The sequence below is a fragment of the Octodon degus genome, unplaced genomic scaffold, assembly GCF_000260255.1.
Source record: "Octodon degus isolate 3935 unplaced genomic scaffold, OctDeg1.0 scaffold00076, whole genome shotgun sequence".
In the NCBI taxonomy this organism is placed as follows: Eukaryota; Metazoa; Chordata; class Mammalia; order Rodentia; family Octodontidae; genus Octodon; species Octodon degus.
In genome coordinates this window covers 7692018-7713450 of record NW_004524652.1, presented here as the reverse complement: position 1 = coordinate 7713450, position 21433 = coordinate 7692018, and the positions used below count along the sequence as shown (strand labels likewise).

General features: G+C 51.2%; 1 protein-coding gene across 4 annotated transcripts in view; it reads left to right on the top strand.

Annotated features, from left to right (window-relative positions):
- Positions 1–284: 284 nt before the first annotated feature.
- Positions 285–21433, top strand: part of P2rx7 (purinergic receptor P2X 7) — a 44398-nt gene continuing 23249 nt past the window's right edge. The window contains exons 1-5 of one of the 4 annotated variants that reach the window (XM_023720631.1): positions 434–513; positions 15908–16065; positions 16448–16613; positions 17583–17651; positions 20784–20856. In XM_023720631.1, the coding sequence (XP_023576399.1) occupies positions 16470–16613; positions 17583–17651; positions 20784–20856 (286 nt within the window). In that variant the 5' untranslated portion in view covers positions 434–513; positions 15908–16065; positions 16448–16469. Of the gene's footprint in view, positions 523–15907; positions 16066–16447; positions 16614–17582; positions 17652–20783; positions 20857–21433 lie in introns of all 4 variants that reach the window. The other 3 variants (XM_004635984.2, XM_023720632.1, XM_023720633.1) reach the window with 3 other exon arrangements.

Sequence of the window (21433 nt, the reverse complement as noted above, 5' to 3'; positions counted from 1 at the left end):
CACAGAGGGAGTACTGGCAAGTCTGGTGCCATTTGAGGGGCTGCCCCTTTCTCCCAGAGGAAAAGGGGTTCCAAAAAATGAAAAGAAAGGGGAGGGTGAGAGAAAGTTCTAGAAATGCCCGTGCTGTGAACACCATCTTTGTGCAGGCGTCCGGGGGCTGCCAGCTGGGGTGGGGTCACTGGCAGCGCGGCCTGCACAACTCGGCTCTTCTTGTTTATTCCAGCCAAAGCTGGGGCCCTGCCAGGGCCCGCCCCCGCCTGAGCGAGGAGGACTCGGCGCTGAAGGCTCCTGCTGGGGACCGGAGGTTTTCTTTGCTGGTCCTTGGGGGGTCTTGCGGTGGTCCAGGCCGGGACAGGCGGGCACAGGAGCAGGGCAGGCGCCTTCTACCATGCCGGGCTGCTCCTGCTGGAACGATGTTTTCCAGTACGAGACCAACAAAGTCACCCGCATCCAGAGTGTGAACTACGGCACCGTGAAGTGGGTGCTGCACGTGATGGTCTTCTCCTACGTTAGGTAAGTCGGGTGAGCCGCTCCGCAGTGCGAGACAGCACAGGAAACCGAGCGCGCTGGGCCACATCCTGAGCACCTGCCGCGCGGGCTTCAGCTCGCAGAAGCGCTTTCGCAGCAGGCTGGAGGAAGCGCGCTGGCTGCGGGAGGAGGAAGCTGGGGCACGCGAGGGGCAGGCGGGTGGGGGACGCAGGCCACGCTGTCTCCCGGGAAGGAGCGAGGACTGCGGGCACACCTGGTGACGGCACTGGCATCTGAGTCATGAAGCTTAGGAGGAAAACGGGACCAGGCGTGTAAATGTCATTCCGTGTTCTCTGCAAATGTCAGGAGGATCCGCTCTTGTTTTCTTAACAGCCTTGGGGTGTAATTCATTCTCTACGTGATCGGCTTGTGTTTAGCTGTTTATGGCACTGTTAAGTCATCACAGCTTTACATCACTGTCCCAGCACCCCGAAATCCCACAGCCTTTGCCATGGCTCTCAACCTCCCCAGGACGCCCTCGGCTGCAGACCTGACAACCCACTGTGTCTGCTGGGATTCATCTGTCCTGTAAACAGCATCATACATGTGAGGTCCTTCATAGCTGGCTTTTTTCCTCTTAGCATGCTTTCTACATATTATATATAATGTATTTGGTACAGGGTCTCACTACACAGCTCGGACTCGCAGCCTTCCCAGGCTGGGATTACAGGTGTGCACTGGGCGCAAGGTGGGGCATGTGGTGCTGGGGATCAAACCTGGTCCCTGTGCTTGCGTAAGGAGGCCCTTAGTCCACTGAGCTATGTCGCCAGCCCTAGCCCATTGTATAAACAGACCACTCTTTAAAGTTTCTTTAGCTTTTTGAGACGGGGTCTCACTCTTGTTCATGCTGGCCTTGAACTCTCCACAACCCTCCTGCCTCAGCCTCCCAAATGCTGGGATTACGAGCATGTGCTACCACGGCCAGCTCCAGACCACTTTCCTTTGTCCATTCATTCATCAAGAGATGGGCCTTCGGGTTGTCTTCCTTCGCAACTGTCGTGAAGAATGCAGCCGCAAGCATTTGCATACAGGTTCCGTGCGGATGTATGTTTTTGTTTCTCTCTAGGCATAGAATTGCTGGGTCACACAGTCACTGCGTGTCACTTTCAGATGAAGTGCTGGGCTGTTTTCCACAGCAGTTGCACTTTTGCACCCCTCTGTCACCGCAGTGTGAGGCTGTGGTCTGTCCACGTCCTCCACTTGTCACTGTGACCTGTGCTGTGGGCAACCTCGTGGCTGTGAGATGCTTTCTCACTGCAGTTCTGCTTGCATTTCTCTGGGGACGAAGGCCCTTCCTTTTCCACATGACAGCAGCGGGCATGCTGGTGGGGACTTGTTAGCATCATCTATTTTATATTCCCGGCCACGTCTCCCTGGCCATGTTACGTGACCTCTCTGAGTCTCAGATTTTTGTGTCTATTCATAGGGTTGTGGTGATAATTAAACAAAAAACAGTATAAAAATTCATCATCGTGATGACTGGCATAGGGTAAGAGCTACATATCTGGTAGCTGCTTTTTATTTTTATTATTTTTATTATTTTTTAAATTTTATTTATGTGTGTGTGTGTGTGTGTGTGTGGTGCTGGGGGATTGAACCGTGGTCCCTGAGCTTTGCTAAGCTTGTTCTAAGTAGGTGCTTTAGACCACTGAGCCATCTCACCAGCCCCGGTAGCTGCTTTTTAAAAGTCATCTTTGTGGCTATTCCAGATAATTTTCTGTACATTCTCTCCCTTTTAGGGGTAAAATAATCACATCCACTCTTGAGTCTGAGAACTGCAAATGGGGATTCCAATAGCTTTTCCCTCTTGGAGCCTTGGATTCCTTGCCTCTGCAATGGGATAATCCCTGTCGGGACTATTAAATGAGGGAATAGATACAAAGATGTTAGAGAAACAGGTGGCGCATGGCAAGCCCCTGTTAAGTATTGGTGCTTATTAATAATGCTGATATTAGGATTATCATTATTGGATCTATATGTTTGTTATTTGTGATGGATGTCAACTGGGGGTCAGCTTGTCACACCCAGCTGCACTGAACCAGCCCAGTGGTGCTGGGCGTGGGAGGCCCACCTGAGGGCTGTTGCCGGTGTCATAAGAGGCAGAACTGGAGAAGCTGCTGAGAGGCTGTTAGGGAAGCTGTAGGGAGCTGCTGGTTCTTTTGGGCTATTCTCCTGGGAGACCTTGTCATGCTGGCTTTCCTGATGAACTTGGCTGCTCTTTTCAGAGGAGGAGCTCGGTATCTTGTCACTGAGAATGGCTTCAGTTCACTGGGAGCAAGCTCCGGTCCTCACCTTGAGCATCGCTTCCTGGCCCCAGAGGGGAAGATGGTGCACAGCTCAGTCTCCTGGAAAAACTTGTCACATTGGCTTTCCTGGTGGGGACTCAGCTTTCTTTATTCTCAGAAGAGCTCCGGACCTCACTGCTGCTGAGGACGGCTGTGCTGCTTTTGGGGGCGCTCCGGTGCTTACCTTGAGCATTGCTTCCTGGCTCCAGGGCAGATCCCTCAGCCTGCTAGCACAGGTCCTTCATCCCGCTGGTGCAGACTTTCTCGATTCTACCACTAACTTTTCGGAACTTCCCAGCACAGATCTGTGAGGCTGGTCTGCACGAGACATTGTCGCGGGCTCTAGGCCTCCAGTTGGACTTGTAGGAGGCATAGTTATGGGCTGTAGGTCTTCAGCTGGACTCATGCAGGACATACCATGGGATCCAGGCTCTCTGCTGCATTCTTTGGTCTTTAGTGTATGTACAGATTTCCTGCATTCTTTGTATGATTCTTTGGGTGATTATAAAATAATCTTATAAAGCGTGTGCCCTGTATTGTATTGTTCCCCTAGTAAGCCCCAAGCCATGACATTGTTCAACAAATATTAAATGGCCATATATATTCATATTCTAAAAATTAGATATGTTTAAAATTAGACTTAGTCCATCTAGCATAAGGCAAACCACAAAAAGCATAATTAGTGACTAAAGGTTCCCTTTGTGGTGGTACATGACTTTTGTATATACATATGTCACAATTGCACAAGCAGGGAATGTGATTCTTAGCATTCTTGGGTCCAGCACACAGTTATCTATTGATTTATTTTATGTATTTGGTAGAAGGTCTCACTATGCAGCTTGGACTCATAGTGATCCTCCTGTGTTCAGCCTCCTTAGTACTGGGATTACAGGCGTGCACCACCACGCCTGGTCTCGACTGACTCAGCATGCCGGGGGATGGGGCCAGAGAGCAAACCCCGGTCCCTGCACTTGCCTAAGCAGGTGCTTAGTCCACTGAGCTATCTCACTGGCCTCCCACAATTATTTATTAATTAATTAATTTGAAACAAGTTCTCTCCATGTAGCCAAGGCTAGCCTTGAACTTGTAGCAAACCTCCTGCCTCAACCTCCAAATTATAGGATTACAGGTGTGTGCCACTACATCATTTCTTCTTCTTCTTTTTAAAATGTATTTTAGTACAGAGTCTTCAGGATCTCACTATGCAGATCCGACTTGTAGTGATTCTCCTATTTTCAGCCTCCTGATTGCTGTCTCAGTGTGCCTCTGGGGCAGGGCTGGCACGGCACACTGGGGATAGAGCCCTGGCTGCCGTACTCTGCCTAGGCAGGCGCTTTAGTCCACTGAGCCATCTGGATGGCCCTCACCACATCATTTCTTACAAGCAGACCATGGCGTGTGTAAGACCATGAGAACATTGTACAACGATAGCTACTTTTTTTTTTTTTTTCCAGAAGGTGGAAACATGCCTGAACCCTGAACTCCTCAGATTCCTCCGTACAGGTTGCATGGGAACACGGACGGGTGTGCAATTTACCTGGTGCAGTGATTCCACCATTGAGTGCTGTAAAATAAGCTGGAGAGATGGCTCAGTGGAATAAGTGCTTCCCTGGCAAGCGCAAGGGCCTGAGTTCAATCCCTGGTTCCGCAAAAAAACAAAAAAACAAAAAACAAAAAACAAACAAAAAAAAACATGAGATGAAATACTTAAGTGGGAGTCCACTCTGCCACTCTCTGTCCCCATGCATTTCTCAGAGCAAGTGCCTTTTTTGTTTGTTTGTTTGTTGAGACAGAATCTCACTATGTAGCCTATGCTGGCCTCAGACTCATGGCAATCCTCCTGCCTCAGCCTCCCAAGTATGGGATTACAGGTGTGCACCACCATGCCCTGCTCAGAGTGTATAGACACTTACTCCATGCATTTAATCTAGATACAAACTTTCCACCCCAAGTGGCCTCTGTAATAAGTCAATTCCTCTCCTTCATCTGGAGCAAAGCTGGGAGGACAGTACAGTGTCTCATTACAGAGCTGGAGGGAGAACTGGCACTAGGGCCCCCTGCAGGGCCAAAGTCTTGTTGCTACATTCTGTAGGCAGTTTAAGGGCTCAGCAAAGGTAATTTTGACCACATATTTAAGTGGTGAGTTCAGAAAATAACCCTCCGGCTGGGGATTTAGTTCAGTGGTGGCGCACCTGACTGGCAAGAGGTCCTGAGTTTGATTCATGGTACCTCCCCCCAAGAGAAAGATAAGTCTCACGTAAAAAGCTTATTTTCTGTTTTTACTGTATTTTAAACTAGAAGACAAGTAGTGTCAGATTTGTTTTCTTTCTTTTTGTTAGTGGAAGAGCTATTCACACGGCACTGGAGGGAGTCTCAGCGCACGGTCTGGCCATGCTGCCCTGAGCTGCTCTGGGGGTCCGAGGTGGAAATGGGACTTAGTCACCTGGGAGATGGGCAGACATCAGGGCTGGTGTGCACCACAGGCAGAAGCCTGGACAGGCTCCACCTCTTTTGGGACACAGCAGCAGGTGATAGGCTCTGGCCACCTGGCCCTGCTTGGGGGGACAAAGCAAAGAACTGGCTAAGAAAGTAAGAAGAGGCCTCAATTATTGAGCCTAGGGCACAAGGCAAGGGCTGGCCTTAGGGGAATCAAGACAGGGGCTGATCAGCTCCCAGAGCCTCAAAGCCAAGCTCAACTCTGGAGGTGGAGGCAGGAATTCAGAAACAAGAGGCACCAAGTGTCTCCGGCTTCTGGGGTGCAGGCTTGGGAGGACAGGATGCTCACTAGGGCTGTATTAGTAAGAAATCAGACTGGGTGTGGTGGCGCGTGCCTGTAATCCAGCGCTTGGGAGGCTAAGGCAGGAAAATCACCATGATCTCAAGACCAGCCTAGGCTACATAAGTGACTTCAAGGTCAGTCTGAACAGCCAGGAAAAAAAAATTGGAGATGGTGGCGATAAGTGACAGAACCACAAATCCACAAGAGGAAAGGTATTGGATTATCTAGCTGGCCAATAGAAGAGATGGGGCAGTCCTTAGAAAGGGGTGGTGAGTGCATGCGTTTAACTCTGTTATCAGAGACAGATCGGAGTCAGTCTCCCCACATCTTTTGTTTTGTTTTGTTTGAGATAGGCTTTCACCGTGTAGTCCAGGCTGCCCTCAAATCCGCAACAATCCTCCTGCCTCAGCCTCCTGAGTCCAGGAGTTCCAGGCCTTCCTCACTGCATCAGGCCTGGAAATAGTTTCCATTGACTGATTTTTGCTTTCACACCATTGTAAAATTGAAAAATCAAAGGTTAAACCATTTTAAGGTGGGCACTGTCTGTGTCTTGCTTCTTCCAGAACAGATTCTTACTTGCATTCGAATTATTATTATTAATTTTTTTTTGGTACCAGGAATTGAACTCAGGACTGCCCGCTTGCCAGGCAGGTGCTGTGCTGCTGAGCCACATCTCAGGCCCAGGTTTCTCATTTTGCACAATGGCACACTCATAAACTCACATCCTCAGGGCCAGGGACATAGCTCAGTTAAATAAGCACTTGCCTGGCAAGCGCATGGTCCTGAGTTCAATCCCCGATACCACAAAAACAACCCCCCCCAAAAAAAAAAAACACTCCAAAACCTTACATCCTCTTTCCTCAGTCTCAGAGGAACAAACAAGTTTCTCCTGGTAATTCTGACACTACAGTCTGAGGAAAGGCTCTGATTGGTTAGGTTTGAGCCACAGACGCATTTCTGAACCAATCATTGTGGCTATCAGCCGTGGTGCCATCTCATTGGCCAGGCTTGGGTCACGTGCTGGTTCTCGTGGCAGGAAGCAGCGAGACTTGGCAGAGTAGGGCGAGGCATGCAGTGGATTTGAAAGAATTCTGTACTGTAAGAACTGGGAAGTACAAGCACGGAGGTTAGACAGAAACCAAACATGTATGACGAGTTCTTTTCAAAACCTAGAGATTCCAGGGACTGTTAATGCTATTTCTGTCAGAGCTGGCTTCACCCTTGAGATGGGAATGAGGCTGAGAGTAGAGGTGGAGGAGACCCCGGAGGACACAGGGCAGGGCAGGGCTCCCACAGGCCCTAGGGGCGCAGAGCCACAGGAGATTCACCTTGTTCTCCTCCCACCCTTGCCTCCCTCTACTGCTGTGAGGGACTTGGGAGTGCAGGGCCAGTCTGGGAAGAGCGACTGCAGGAGGAGAACCCTGCCGCAGTACACGAGGGGCCAGCAGCACAATGCCAGCAGAGATCTGGAAGCAAAAATGAACTGCAAGGATAGCGGGATCCAGAATATCCTGTGACGGGGGAGAGCCAGGGCCAGGGCAGGACGAGATGGAGCTGGATTCTCAAGGGCTCTGGAAAGTTTGACCGAGAGAAGGAGCCCTGCGAGTCATGTGTTCACAAGTACACCCAGCCGCACGCAGGGTGAAGATCTCATGAGGTGGGACTAAGGCGCCGGGCCCGGTGAGAGCCAACTGGGTGACCTGGAAGAGTGGAGCTGGTGCCATGGCTGCACTGGGGAGATGGGTCTGGGAGATTTAGACAAAGCTGCGATGTGCTTTGGAGGCAGGACTGATGGATTTGCTAGGGGGTAGACAATGATGCTTTAGTACCATGAACAAGACCTAGAAGGGGCAGGGTGTGGACTGATTGCCCTTATCAAGCAAGGAGTTAGACACCCCAACCACTACTCTCTGGTCCCCTTTTGTTAACGTATGGCCTCAAAACATTTGAGGAAGGGCCGGCGAGATAGCTCAGCATACTAAGTGCCTGCTTTGGCAAGCGCAGGGACAAGGGTTCAAACCCCTGTCCCGCATGCCGGCCCCACCCTGGGCACACTGAGCCGGAGAACAAGTCTGGGCATGGTGGCACACATGTATAATCCCAGGGCTGGGGAGGCTGAAAACTGGAGGATCACTATGAGTCCGAGCTGTGTAGTGAGACCCTGTACCAAATGCCTAAGTGAAAAGACAACACAACAAAACAAAACAAAACAAAAAAATTTGAGGAGCTGGAAACACAGAGAAGGAGACAGAGAGAGGGAGTGGAGAGGGAGAGATGGGGGGAAGGGAAAAGGAAAAGGAGGGAAAGGAAGGAAAGGGAGGTAAGGGCATGTTCCTTTCAACAATTAAAACATATTAAATTTTTCATGCCCCTATGTCATGTTAGAAATAGATTCTGCCTCACTTATAATAATACCTACCTGAGTATTGAGGGCTCAGCATGAACCAGGTTCTGTTCTTAACATGGGACATGGATTAGCATCTTTAAGTCCCATAAATAACCCTGTAAGATAGTTTTTTTTTGTTTTTGTTTTTTTGTACTAGGGATTGAACTGAAGACCTTGGGCTTGCCAGGCAGGTGCTTATGCCACTAAGCTATCTCCCTGGCCCGGGATTGGTTTTATTATAGTTTGGACAGCTTATGTTTGGGAAAATCCTATTATAGTCATTTCTTTTGAGACAGGATCTCACTGTGTAGTTAAGGCTGGCCTTGAATTTGCTTGTGTAGCCCAGGCTGACCTCAGACTCAGAGTGGTCACCCTGCCTCAGCCTCCTGAGTGCTGGAATCACAGGTGTGCACCACCCGGCAAAACCCCTCTGTTAGAAGCAACATCTCTTCCATATCCTAATTTCCCAGCTTCCCTTGTAGCTAGGATGCAGATAAGACCCAAGTTTTTCTTTTTTCTTTTACTTTTTTGTCTTTTTGAGACAAAAAGAGTCTTGCTGTGCATTTCAGGCTGGGCTTAAGCTCACTTTGTAGCTCTGGCTGGCCTCAAACTCTCAGTGATCCTCCAGTCTCAGCTTCCAGAGTGCTGGGATTACAGGTGTGTGCCACCACACCTGTCCCCAGCCTTTTCAAATATATGCACAATGCAGCATTTTGACATATAGGACATAACATAAGGTGGTGAGTGCAAGCAGACTTCAAATTTAGGAAGGGGTCAGGATTGGCCTTTGACCTACGCAACAGGTTGCGCGCTTCTCTGGACCCAAGCTTAAGCTGGTCCTGATCTGTCCCTCTGCCAGCAGCAGGCTTCCCTGTGGAGTGTATTCACTTCTACTTGTTGTACAGCAGAAACTAATTCCAGCCCCACAGGCCTAAATCAAGATGTCAGAGGGCTGAGTTCTTATCTGGGAACACTGAGGAACGGTCCACTGCTGAGCTGTCTGTGCCTGGCCGAATCCAGTTCCTTGCAGTTGTCGGACCGAGAGTTCTGCTTCCTTACTGTCAGGTCCTGAATCTGCCCGTGTGCCTTCCTGTGTAACCCTTCCCATCCTCAAGCCAACAGTGACACGATGAATCTGTCTTGAGCTTCACACCTCTGACTTCTCCTCTTGTACCTGTTGAAGAAAGCTCTTCTACAGGCTCCTGTGATTGTGTCAGGCCCAGCAAGATACAAACTTCCTATTCTAAGGTCAACTGTACCATGAAACGTGACCTAGTTACAGCAGAATGACATCCATCTGGTGTCCTCAGAGTTCTGAGAGTTGTGCAGGATATGCAGGATGCCGGAAGTCCCAGTCATCTTGGAGTTCTGCCTGGCACGGGAGCAGGACTGCCCACCCGGCCACACTCCAGCCGCATGATGCTCTGAGTACCAGGACCTCACAGTTCTCTTCCTAAATATTTATGAACCTCTTTACAGATCTAAGCTCCTGAAAATAGGGCACCACCGGCGTGCTCCCAGACCCGAGGGGTGGCCAGGTGGTGGCTGTGTGGATGGCAGGCACAGAGGGAGCATGGGCGTGCGCTCTGGGCATGCGCGCGCACACACATGCACGCACGCACGCACACACACAGGTGTGTGGAAGGCACCAGAAGTGAGGCGCAAAGGTGGCTGGACGCCTTGCACCTGGCACCTCCATGCTCTCACGTGGGTCCTGAGCACTCCAAGAACTCAGAGTTAGAACCTGGTTTTTCACATTGTAAGAAGGCATGTTTATTAGGATAAATGAGAGACCTATTTGAAGTTTGTTATGACACTGAAGGGTTTAAATGTAGTATATTGCCTCCACTTATTCCTGTGGCCAAATACGTTTCCTAGGACCGCTGTAACCGACCACCCCCAGCTTGGTAGCTTAGAACAAGTGTTCTCATGGTTCTGGAAGCCGGATGCCCAGCATTAGAATCACTGAATTGAAATCAAGGTACAGGAGGGCTGTGATCCCTCCAGGGCTCTCGGGAAAATCTGTTCACTGTGTCTTTCCGGCTTTTGTGGCAGCCAGTGTCCCTTGGCCTGTGACCCCATTGCGCCAGTCTTCCAAATCTCCAAATCTCCTTCTGCTTACTTTTCACTTGTGTGTGTGCGTGCACATGTGAGTGCTCACGTGTGTGTGTGTGTGTGTGTGTGTGTGTGTGTGTGTGTATGTGTGCCAGGCTCCCTCAGCCTGTTCCAGAATATTTTTGCATCTCAGGTCCTTTCCTTAATCACATTTCCAGTGACTTCCAGGAACTGGAATCTGATACCTCTAGGGCCACTATTCAGCCTCTATGGGAGAGGTATCCCTGATGGCCTCCAGCTCACTCAAGGAGTGGTGGGGAGTCAGGTCCCGGTCCTCGATACCCAACACCAGTGGCACCGGCCACTTCCTGTTACGAGTTCCCTCAAGGGGCTGGACAGTGGCCAGCAGAGATCTTCTTGTGTAACTGTCCCTGCTGTTCAGTGTCCAAGGGAACCTGGTTTTTCCCCTTCTGTTAAGTGCATGCACTGCCTGACCCCCTTTACAGAATCTTTTCTTTTTCACAAGTTTATTGAGGTGTAATGGGCATATCATAAAATTACCCTTTTTAAAGTCACTGCACTGATTTTTTTAGTAAATTTACTGAGTTGTGTCACCACCACCCACAACGCAGTTTCAGAGCATTTTTTCTCCCTATCAGGACCCCTCATACTAGTTAGCGGTCATCCCTGTCCCCACCCCTGTGGCTGCCCATCCCAGGTGACCACTGAGTGTCCTCCTCTGCCCCTCTAGTTTGCCTGTTCTGGACAACCTTCTTCTTACACTCACCTGTGACCCAGTGGATGAGGGGCCAGGAGGGAGTCAGTGGTCCGAGCCAGAGCTTGTGGGTGGTGAATCATACACCCAGGGTGGCAAGTGCAAGGAAGAAAAGCCAGTTTGGGGTACGAAGCATTGAGTCTGAGGGGTATATGGGGAGTACACAGACATCTGGTGAGAATGTAGATAAGTGAGCCAGAGATGTGGCGTGCAGCGCGCATGACAGCACGTAGGCAACGAGTGTGGCCAACCAGCAGAAGAGAAACCCCGGAAAGTAAGGCAGCGACCCAGGAGCCAGCAGGATGTGGAGTCCTCGAAGTCCAGGGCTGTGCCACATGGTCAAGGTGTCGGTGCCACTGGGCTCCAAAAAGATCAAGTCTGTGGCTTCAGTGGCATCATGGGCGGCCCTGGGGAAGGGGCAGGGATGCGAGCCAGGCTGGCGTGGGTGGAGCGGTGAATGGAGCCGGAAATGGATGTGGTGACTCAGGCGCAGAGCGCAGGAGCGCGTGGGCTTGGGGGAGGGTTTATTTTAAGATGAGAACAGGCAGGGGAGAAGAGGAAGCTGAAGGGATAAATGGAAGTCACCATCAGAGTCGTTGGCACCTTCACTGCCACCAACCAGCAGCCACAGCAAAGGTTGTTCTCTTCCGGGATGGCTCTCACCTTTCCCCTGGGAGTCTCCCCTTCGGTCATTCTGCTGCCCCGACTCGTATTCAGGGGGCTCCACGGTGCCGAGAAGTCCCTCCGCGCTCATGCTCCGGGTCCCTCTGGCCAATGCCCCCAACATGCGGCCCAGACCCTTTAACGTCACTCGCACCCTTCAGCCCCCCCACTCTTCGAGGCTGTGTACATAGCCGGGTGTGGTGCACGCACCTGTAACCCTACCACCCTGGGAGACCCGGGCAGGACCATCCCAAATTTAATCCCAGCCCTGGGCAGCTTAGTGACTTAGAAAGATGTCTCAAAATAAAATTTTAAAAAGAGCGGGGGATGTAGCCTAAGGGAAGGCCTTTGGTTCAACCCCTAGTACCCCAGAAAAGAATAAAAACGGCAGCATGGACACTCTTGCTCAGCTTCTGGGAGTGTGAAATGGGTCAACCTTTTGTGGTTTGACAAAATGTACGAAATGTGCACACCTCCCACCCCCGCGTATCCTCGCGCGTTAAGGCCTCAAGTGTTGAAGTGCACAAGGCTGGGGTGGGCAGAAAGAGCGGCACAGAGGGGAGCTCAGGGCCAGGTGCGGGCTCAGCGCCCGCGCAGGCAGCTGGCCTCAGGGCCCCTCCTTGCGCTCTAGAGCTACCTTTGCTCAAGGGGCCCAGGTGCTATAAGGCATAGGAGACCGAAGGGCCACACTTCCTCTTGGTGAGCGCTGAGCACCGCACAGCATGCAGTCCCAGCTCTGCACATACACCACTGCAAGGGTCCTTCACATCCGCAGCACGGGCATTGGGGCTCTGAGGCTCGTCTTCCTAGTTGCCGCCTGTGCCTACATCTGGTGAGTCTAGCCAGTCTGAGGGCCCAGACTGACACAGCTCAGCCCCTTCTCCACCTTGCTCCAGACCCCCACTCCAAGCTCCCCTCCTTGGCCAGCTGTCCTCTCCCATCACCTACACCTGTCCCACAGGGCCCAGTGAGGGCCCTAAGTCCATACTGTTTGCTCCAGGTATCAGTGGCCTTACCTGCTATAAGATGCATAGAACTGTAGCTTCTTAGAGCTGAAATGTCAGAGCTCAGGAAGACAGGGAATGAGCCCTTCATTCAGGACTAAACTTTTGGCCTGCAGAAATGACATGTCTTGCTTGAGTCACTGGCGGGGTCAGACAGTAAGACTGGGACTTTGGAACCTTGTTCCAAAGGGCAGGATACACAAGCTTTCTCTTTCACTCATCTGTCCCTTGATCCAGCTCTGGAGTTTTGCTTTGTGTTGTTTTTATAATTTTGAAGCAGGGTCTTGCTATGCAGTTCAGGCTGGCCTTGAGCTCACTTTGTAGCCCAGGACAGTCTCAAACTCAAAAAGATTCTCCTGCATCAGCCTTCCCAATGCTGGGATTAAAGGCCTATACCACCATGTCTGGCTAGCTCTGAAGAAATTTGATTGTGAAATTGGACATGTTTTTTATGATTAGCCTTTTTGATGTTGAGAGGGCCAGATTCGGTTAAGGCTGATCACTTAACATGCTGCACATTCTGGGATGAGTGGGATCGTCCAGAGCTGAGCTTGCCAAACAGAAGAGGTAGGAAAATGTAGCAGTAGCGACCCCGCGGAGACATTGGGGCGGGGTGGGTTGTATTACTGAACGGTGCTATAGTGTCAGGTCTCTGAACTAGACCCCACCCAGCTAGGAGAGAAAAACGCCCTATGCAAATCTGTTATTCACACCTGGAGGTGCACAGGCTTAACCGGAAGCTACCAGCTTTCCCACACAGCTCGACCCGCAGGGAGCTGACTCCACAAAATCAACAAGAGACACACTGTCCCGTACCCCACATGGCCCTGTCTGTTAGCCAGCCGCAGACTCCCAACTCAGAGACCCAAAATTGTTCACCCACTCAGCAATGCCCCCTGTATGTAAACTCCCCTATAAAACATATTCTCACCCCTTGCTTGGCGCCAGTGGTCTTTTCACCCTTGGTCTGGCCCCTCCTGGTCTGCAGTAAATCCTCACATGTTACTTAAACTCTGCCTGCCTCAGTGGCCTCAATTTCGACTGTACCTTGATTTACCCTAACACATAGAGATGTACAGAATCCCACGCAGTAGCTGTGCATCACACATACCGATTGGGCCCCTAATCTGGGTCTCTAGCCCCAGCATTCTTTTGACAAGCTTTTAAAATGAATTTCAAGAATACAAAAATGCATTGTGAATTATATAATGCTCCTATAGCAGCATGTAATTTGAGGACAATAAACCAGGCTTGATGGTGCACACCCATAATCCCAGCACTCGGGAGGCTGAGGCAGGAGGATCACAGCGAGTTCAAGACTAGCCTGGGCTACAAAGTGAGCTCAAGGCCAGCCCGAGCTACATAGTGAGACCCTGTCTCAAAAAGATAAATAAAAACAAATAAATAAATAAACTGCAACATGACTGCTGAGCATAGTGGTGCAGCCCTGTAATCCCAGCACTCTGGGAGGCTGAGGCAGGAAAGCTACAAGTTTTGAGTCCAGCCTGGGGAGCTAGTGGCTTAGCAAGACCCTGTCTTAAAATAAAAATAATAAAAAGGGCTCAGGCTGTAGCTCAATGCAAAAGCCCTGGGATAAATCTCTAGTACTGTCAAGAGGAGGAGGAGGAAGAAAAGAAATAACAAACATTACTAATCCAGTTTCGTTCCCTGTACAGCCACCCTTCAGATATTTTTTACAGATACATACCTATGTCTGAGAACCTTTCTTTATGGAGGTGAAATTCATATAACGTAAAGCCATTTTAAAGTGACTAACTGGTGACATTTAGTACATTCACAGTATTTACAACAACTACCCCATCTGTTTCTAAGAATATTTCCATTGCCTTAAGAAGAAATCCCCCACTCGTTCCTCGGTCCTCCCTATTTCTCTCTGTCTCTGTGGGTCTGGGTATGTGGCTCAGTGATAGAGCGCTTGCCCAGCGTGCACAAGGGCCTGAGTTCAATCCCCAGTACCACCAAAAAAATAAAATAGTTTCTCTGTCTCTGCATTTCTCTATTCTCATACTTTGATTCAGAGTAGGGCCTTCTGCATCTTCCTTCTTTCACTTAGCAGATGCTATATATATATATATATTTTTTTTTTTTAAATGTATTTTAATTTGTGTTTATATATTTGGTACAGGGTCTTACTATGCAGCTCAGACTTGTGGTGAGATGAGTTTGCTTTCAGCCTCCCAGGTGCTGGGATTACAGTCATCTTTTGGTGAACACTGGCTTGTTTCCCTGTTTTGCCTATTATGAATAGCACTCCTGTGGGCTTTTTTGTCTGTCTGTTTTTCTTTTTTTGTACTGGGGATTGAACTCAGGACCTGGCGCTCGCCAGGCAGGTGCATAAGCCGCTGAGCCATCTCCCTGGCTTGTGGGCTTTCTGTACAAGTATTTGTTTGGGTATATAGTGCTGCTTTGGCTTTGTTTAAACCTTCTATCGTAGTTCAGCTGGTGCTGTTTGCGCCCCACTGTACGAATCCAACAGTTTATCTGGCGTTCACGGTATTTCCAGTTCCCTGTCCTAGAAGTGATGCTGCGTACACGTCGCTGTGTATGCCTTGTGGGCACACGGAGGACAGATTCCGGAGGGCCCCTCTGAGCGCTCTGCTCTGGCCCTGGGGATGCTCCTCTTCCAGTGGACTTGCTGTTCCCGGATAGGTGTGGAACCCCTAAGTGGCTCGCACCGCTGCCTCACACTGGAGTCACTGGAAGGATATACACTGGCATCCGGGTAGCCGCCCAGACCTGTCCTAGGCGGACAGTCTCCAGAATGGGACTGCAGACCTGCCATTCTTTATTCATTTGTGTGTTGAGTCAGGGTCTCACTATGTAGTTCAGGCTGGCCGCGAGCCCATGGCAGAGCTCAGATGGACCTTAAACTCACAGCGATCTCCTGCCTCAGGCTCCTGAGTGCTTGGATTACAGGGGTACGCCACCCTACCATGCTGCCATCTTTTTTTTTTCAATCTTATATATTTATTTATTTATTTGTTTATTTGGTATAGCGTCTCACTACGTAGCTTGAATGGAACCCGGGTCTTTGCGCTTACCAAGCAGGCACTTAGATCACTGAGCTATCATCCCCACCCTGCCATCTTTAATTATTAACTCCACTGTCTTCCTCCCGTGTAATAATTTTTATGCACGTTCTTAAAAGAGTATAAAGAGCGGGTGAGCTGACCACAGGGCAGGAGCCTAGAGTCAGAGCTGCGTCACGGACCTTGGTTCTCCTACCATCTGCCTATGTGACCCTGGGCAAATTCCTCCCAGCCCATTTGCTCATCTCCAAGAGTCGTGGTCCCTGTCACTGTCTCACTGTCACCATGGGGAGTAAAGGACAGGATGCTTAGAGAGCCCTTGGCACACACTGTGTGCTCAGTCAGGAGGACCTGCCAGCATCCATACTATTCGTATTTGCAGGTGAGTATTACTGAGAAACAGCTGGCTGACGTGATAGACATGGAGAGATGACAAGGTGCCCGAATATTCCTGAGCTTTGGGTCAGCTGCTGGGCTGACCCAGAGTGGAGATCTTTTTATTTGAGAAACTCTTCTAAAATCCAGATTTAGCCAGACATGGTAGTGTGCCCTTATACTCCCAGCACTTGGGAAGCTGAGGCAGGAGGGTAGCCTCAAGTTTAAAGCTCACCTGGGCTACATAAGGATCCTGTCCCAAAAAACCCCACTAGGATGTACATTATGTAATATTAAAGCTGGGATGGGGCGATGATTTTTCCTGTGCCAAATGCCCATCCCACAGCAGCTAGCAGGCTAAGGAATTTGCATACACATCTCAATCCTTGTGGAACTCCAAGGTGGGTGTGGCTTCTCTTCCCTTTGGTCCTGTTTGGTGGAGAAGGGAAGTGAGCCACAGAGAGCCACAGCTAGGATCTGGAAGAGGCCAAGGGGACCTCCTTCAAAAAAACCAAGCCATTGAAGTTTTGCTGTGTCTGCCACTTAGCTTCGCGCTGGTGAGCGACAAGATGTACCAGCGGAAAGAGCCAGTCATCAGCTCGGTGCACACCAAGGTGAAGGGTGTGGCAGAGGTGATGGAGGAGGTGGTGGATGGGATGAAGAAGTCAGTGCGGAAGGTCTTTGACACCGCGGATTACACCTTACCTTTGCAGGTGAGTGCCCAGCACCCTCTCCCAGCCCCAAGCCCTGGTGACAGTGACCAGGGCCCTGCCCTCTTCCCTCTGGTCTCAGAGGCTCACTCAGGAAAACACTGGCCCAATTTAAGCAGCACTGTGAAAATCCCAACTGAGAAGACCTAAAAACTGCGAAAGTGGGCCAGCCCCAGCTGTTCAGGTCCTTCCTGAAATAGCCGCGAAGCCTGGTGCGTTTCAGCATGGTTTGGTCTGCGCCCACTCCTTGTGGACACAGCTGGCTAGAAGTAGGGCCGCCGAGATCTGCGTGGGTGCAGGAGGGCGATGGGTACCCCCCTGGACAGTGCCAACCTCTGCATGACCTGTCATCACCCCGAGGTCCGCAGGACACCCTTCCTGTTACACTGATCCATGAAGGAAGGATGTAGGTGACAGGGAAGGTGTGGTGTTGGAGAACAGGAGGATGACTGCTCAGCTGGAGAGCAGAAACAAGAGCTGAGAATGCGTGAGGACCAGGACAGGCGGCAGGGACAAAGGGCTTGTGGCCTCCCGGGAGCAGAAGCCCGCACAAACCCATACCGCCCTGGATGCTGCTGTCTGTTGGTTTCGAATGGCAAACAGCGGGTCATGAAATCTGGCCCATGCAGGTGGCAGGAGGCCCTTGCCACCTTCCATCAAGTCCTGAAAAATCTGGACAGCACCACACCCTGCCCTTACCTCCCCAAACTGAATGCAATTTTACTGTGTCAGAAAAGCGAGCCGGCTGCTTCTGAGGCTGGGGGGTAGAACCGTCATTCGTTTTCTTCCCGTTGGCCCAGCAGGATGGCATGGGCAGCTTTGATCTTAAGCCCTCAGCAGATTGCATGCTGCCCGAGGACCCAGATTTCTAAGCACTTGAAGGACAGAGTAGCTGGGTTCGCCCGGCGTCTTTAGCACTAAGCAGTTCTGTCCTCCAGGGCCTCCTGAGCTGCTCCTCCTCTTCCTCTGCAGGGAAACTCCTTCTTCGTGATGACAAACTACCTCATAACCGAAGGCCAGGAGCAGGGGCTGTGCCCCCAGGTAAGGAGCAAACACTGGCGATGAGGACTCCGAGGAGCCCCAGGTCAGAGGTGACCGAAAGATAGAAAGGGCCGGGCAGGAGGACAGCGTGGAGATGTCACAGGTCTCTGTCCCCCTTGACCTCCAGCTGTGGTACTCAAGGCCTGTGGACCCTGCCGACCTGCCCTTCCCATGACCGGCTCCCTGGGAAGCTCAAGGCGATACATGACTAATTCCACACTTCACTGGCCCCCACACCAACTGCAGGCAGAAAGCAGCATCCCCGGCCCCATTTTCCAGGGTCAGAGAGGTTAAGTGATTTCCCTAGGGTTGCACAGCTTGCGGGAGGATTAGAAGCTGGGTGTCCTCATTCACAGCTTCTGGGGAGGTGGGGACTGTGAACTCCCGCCTCTCATGTTGACCTCCTCCTTGTGAGGTGTGGCAGGCCCTAGGGCCGTGGCTGCCCCCACGGTTTTCCCCCCTCCCAACTTGACTTGGCCGCCTCCGTGTGCTTGATTTCCCCCTGCCTCTTCCCACAACACTTTCATCTTGATGAAGGATCCTGGCTGTTCTTAAGCTTCCCTCTGTCCATGTGTGACCACCAGTGTTAGCTGGTCCCTCTCTTGGGTGACACCATTGCTGTGTCCCCACGCCGCATGCCACCCCATGTGCACACAGAGACACTTTCCAAGTAACTGAGGCTGAAGGAGCAGAGCAGGGACAGCCAGATGTGCAAAGACTCAACACCTCACTTACTTGCTTGGTGACCTGGAGTAGATGGCTCTGTCTGCAAAAGGAGACACTGACAGCCTCACTCTGAGAATTAGAGAGACATGAGCAGGTGCCTGTGTGACGTTCCAGTCGCACGGTACAGACAGCCAGGCCTTCCTGGGACACCGAGATGGACCTGGTGGGCTCTGAATAGCAGTGGGCGGAGCTCAGATGGGTGTCTCTGCTGCCCGTCTCACTTGGGGTCTATGTGGCTCCTCTGTCACATGGCCCACTGGCACATGGGGACAGCCAGGTTCTCTTTTCTCCTGAAACCTTTAAGAGTCTTCCTTCTGAGGAATCTGTACCCATTCTTGGTCAAAGGCTTACCCTGGAGCTGGCACTGGGTCCCTTCGGCTGCCTCCTGTCCGCCCTGCATCACTGGGTGGTCCAGTATCAGAGGGGGGAATGCTCCACCTCTTAACTGAGAGGGTGACCAAAAACTCATGGCCATCCTTAGTCCATGTAAAAATCACAAGAGAGAAGAATGAAACAGAACTAATTTTTTCTTCTAATTTTAGAATGTCTTTTGGAGTGCAAAATAGAATTAGCTTATCTTTTCCCTACAAGTTCCTTCCAGCTGATAGTGAAAACTGTCCATGAACCCCAGTAAATGATCATTCCTTCATTCATTGTTCATTCCTTCCATGTTTGTCAAGAATGTTACTTGTATGTAGCTAGGCGTGGTGGCATGCACCTGCAGTCCCAGTGCTTGGAGACTGAGGCAGGAGGATCCTTCTGAGTTCAGACCAGCCTGGGCTGCAAAGTGAGTTCAAGGCGAGCCTGAATTACATAGCAAGAGCCTACCTCATTGGGTTTTTGTTTTGTTTTGTTTTGTTTTTGTTTTTCCAGAACCAGGGATTGAACTCAGGCCCTTGCGCTTGCCAGTCAAGTGCTTATTCTACTGAGCTATCTCCCTGGCCCTTACAAGAGCCTATCTCAAACAAAACAAGAATACTAATTGTATGTGTCAGGTGGAGAGTCAGGCTACAAAGATAAGACCCGGGCTTTCTGGTCCAAGTGTTCACTCTTATTTGAGAGGTTACAAGGAGAAGAACCCCAAGGCCTGGGTTTTGACAGACACGCCAGCAAGGGCCTCAGTTTCCTGAGAGTGGTTCCCTTTCCGAGCTAAGTGGCAGTTCTCTAAGCCTTGGCATCCTTAGCCCAGGGGATTGACAGAAAGAAGGCAATCTGGGAAGAGAAAGAGTATGAGTTTGAAGATGAGGTTGGCTGGGGAGGTGGCTCAGCAGCATAAGTGCCTGCCTGGTAAATTCAAGGTTCTGAGTTCAATCCCAGGTACCAGAAAAGAAAATAAGGAGCAACATCATTTGTCTTGCTGTTCCAGATAAGGATGCTGAGGCTTAGAGAGTTGCCACTTAGCTAGGAAAGGGAACTGCTGTCAGGAAACCCCAAGTCCTTGCCAGCATGTCTGTCAATGCCTGGGGGACGGGGCTGCTTTAACCCCCCGGGTCTGCATGCTTACTCCCAAAGGGGGCCATGGAACCTGCCCCCAAAACAACAGCTGGTCACATCTTCATGGATCGAGCCCTCTCGATCCTCCTTGCTCCATCCTGTAGCCCTGAGAAGACAATGGCCTCCTCTCCTCAGGCTGGAAGAAAGCGCTTGCTGGAGTCCCTTCCTTTTCCTCACTCCTCTGCTGCAGCCTGGCCATCCGCATGCTCCATCCTGCAGCTATAGGGCGAGTTGGGTGTGGTGGTGCACGCCTATAATCCCAGCCCTGAGGCAGGAGGATTGTTAGGAGTTTGAAACCAACCTGGGCTACAAATGAAACTCAGGGTCAGCCTGAGCTTCGCAGTAAGACCATGTCTCAAAAAGACAGAAAAAAAAACATTAGGACCACGTGCATCAGCTGCCTGCTCCGCACTGCCCAGGTGGAGGCCCCTGGGTGTTTGCATTTTTATTCTTAACGAGATATAATTCACACGCCATAAAGCCCTCGCTCTAAAGTACACAGCGCAGAGATGTTTACTGTCTGCATAGTGCAGCCGTCACGGCTCTCCAAGTTCACAACATTCCCCTGGTGGCTGGCAAGCACCTCATCCATCCCTACGCCCTCACCCAATCCCTGTCAAACACCCGTCTGCACTCTGTCCCATGGCTTTGGCTGTTTGGGGACATTTCCTAGGAAGAGAATCACTCAGGAAGTGGCTTTTTGCAACTGGCTTCTTTCACCCAGAGTGGGCGTTTCCCACATTCAGCCACAATGGGCAGGTGACATCTGGTCTGCGTCCACGTTTTGGTGGTTGTGAGCCATGACAGCGTGCGTAGTGGGTACGCTGGTCTCACTGTGTGACCTGGAGTCAGTGTTGTCATCCCCCTTGCTGACACCCTCGCTCACTCCCGCCGCCCTGTCCTTCTCCACAGTTCCCAACGCCCAGGACTCTCTGCTCCTCAGACCGTGGCTGTAGGAAGGGCTGGATGGACCCGCAGAGCAAAGGTACGGCTGTCCTGTCCCTGAGCCCCAGGTGGCTGGTCTGGCTTCTCGGTGGCACAGCACAGGTTCCTTCCTGTCCTTCCCCTCTGGCTCTCAGCCACCTTCCTCCTCCACACCCAAACTCAGTGGAGCCTGCTTCTGTCCTGTGTTCTGGCTCTGTCCCTGCAGACCAGCTGTGACCTTGAATGTGACCCTGATGTCCTGGGGAGAGAAGTTCCAACCCACTCACGGTCAGGTCAAAATGGTAAAAAAGTCACATGATCCATTGCATTCTCGGGCTGCTCTAGAGTTCCCCCGAGTGTCCATAAAAGTGGAGGAGCGCGACCTTGAGCCCCGAGCAGGCCTGGGGGCAGAGCCCATATTAACCCGCACAACGCCCTCCTCTCATGCTCTAACTCAGGAAGACAGTGGACAGCGCCGGGGTGTAGCTCTCCGTAGAGCTCTCGCCCGGCCTGTGCGCTCCGGTTCTGAGGCCAGCGTGGGGAGGGGCACAGAAGAGGAAAGACACACGAAAGAATATTGCCGGGCGTGGTGGCCCACATCTGTAATCCCAGCACTTGGGACAAAGCTGAGGCAGGAG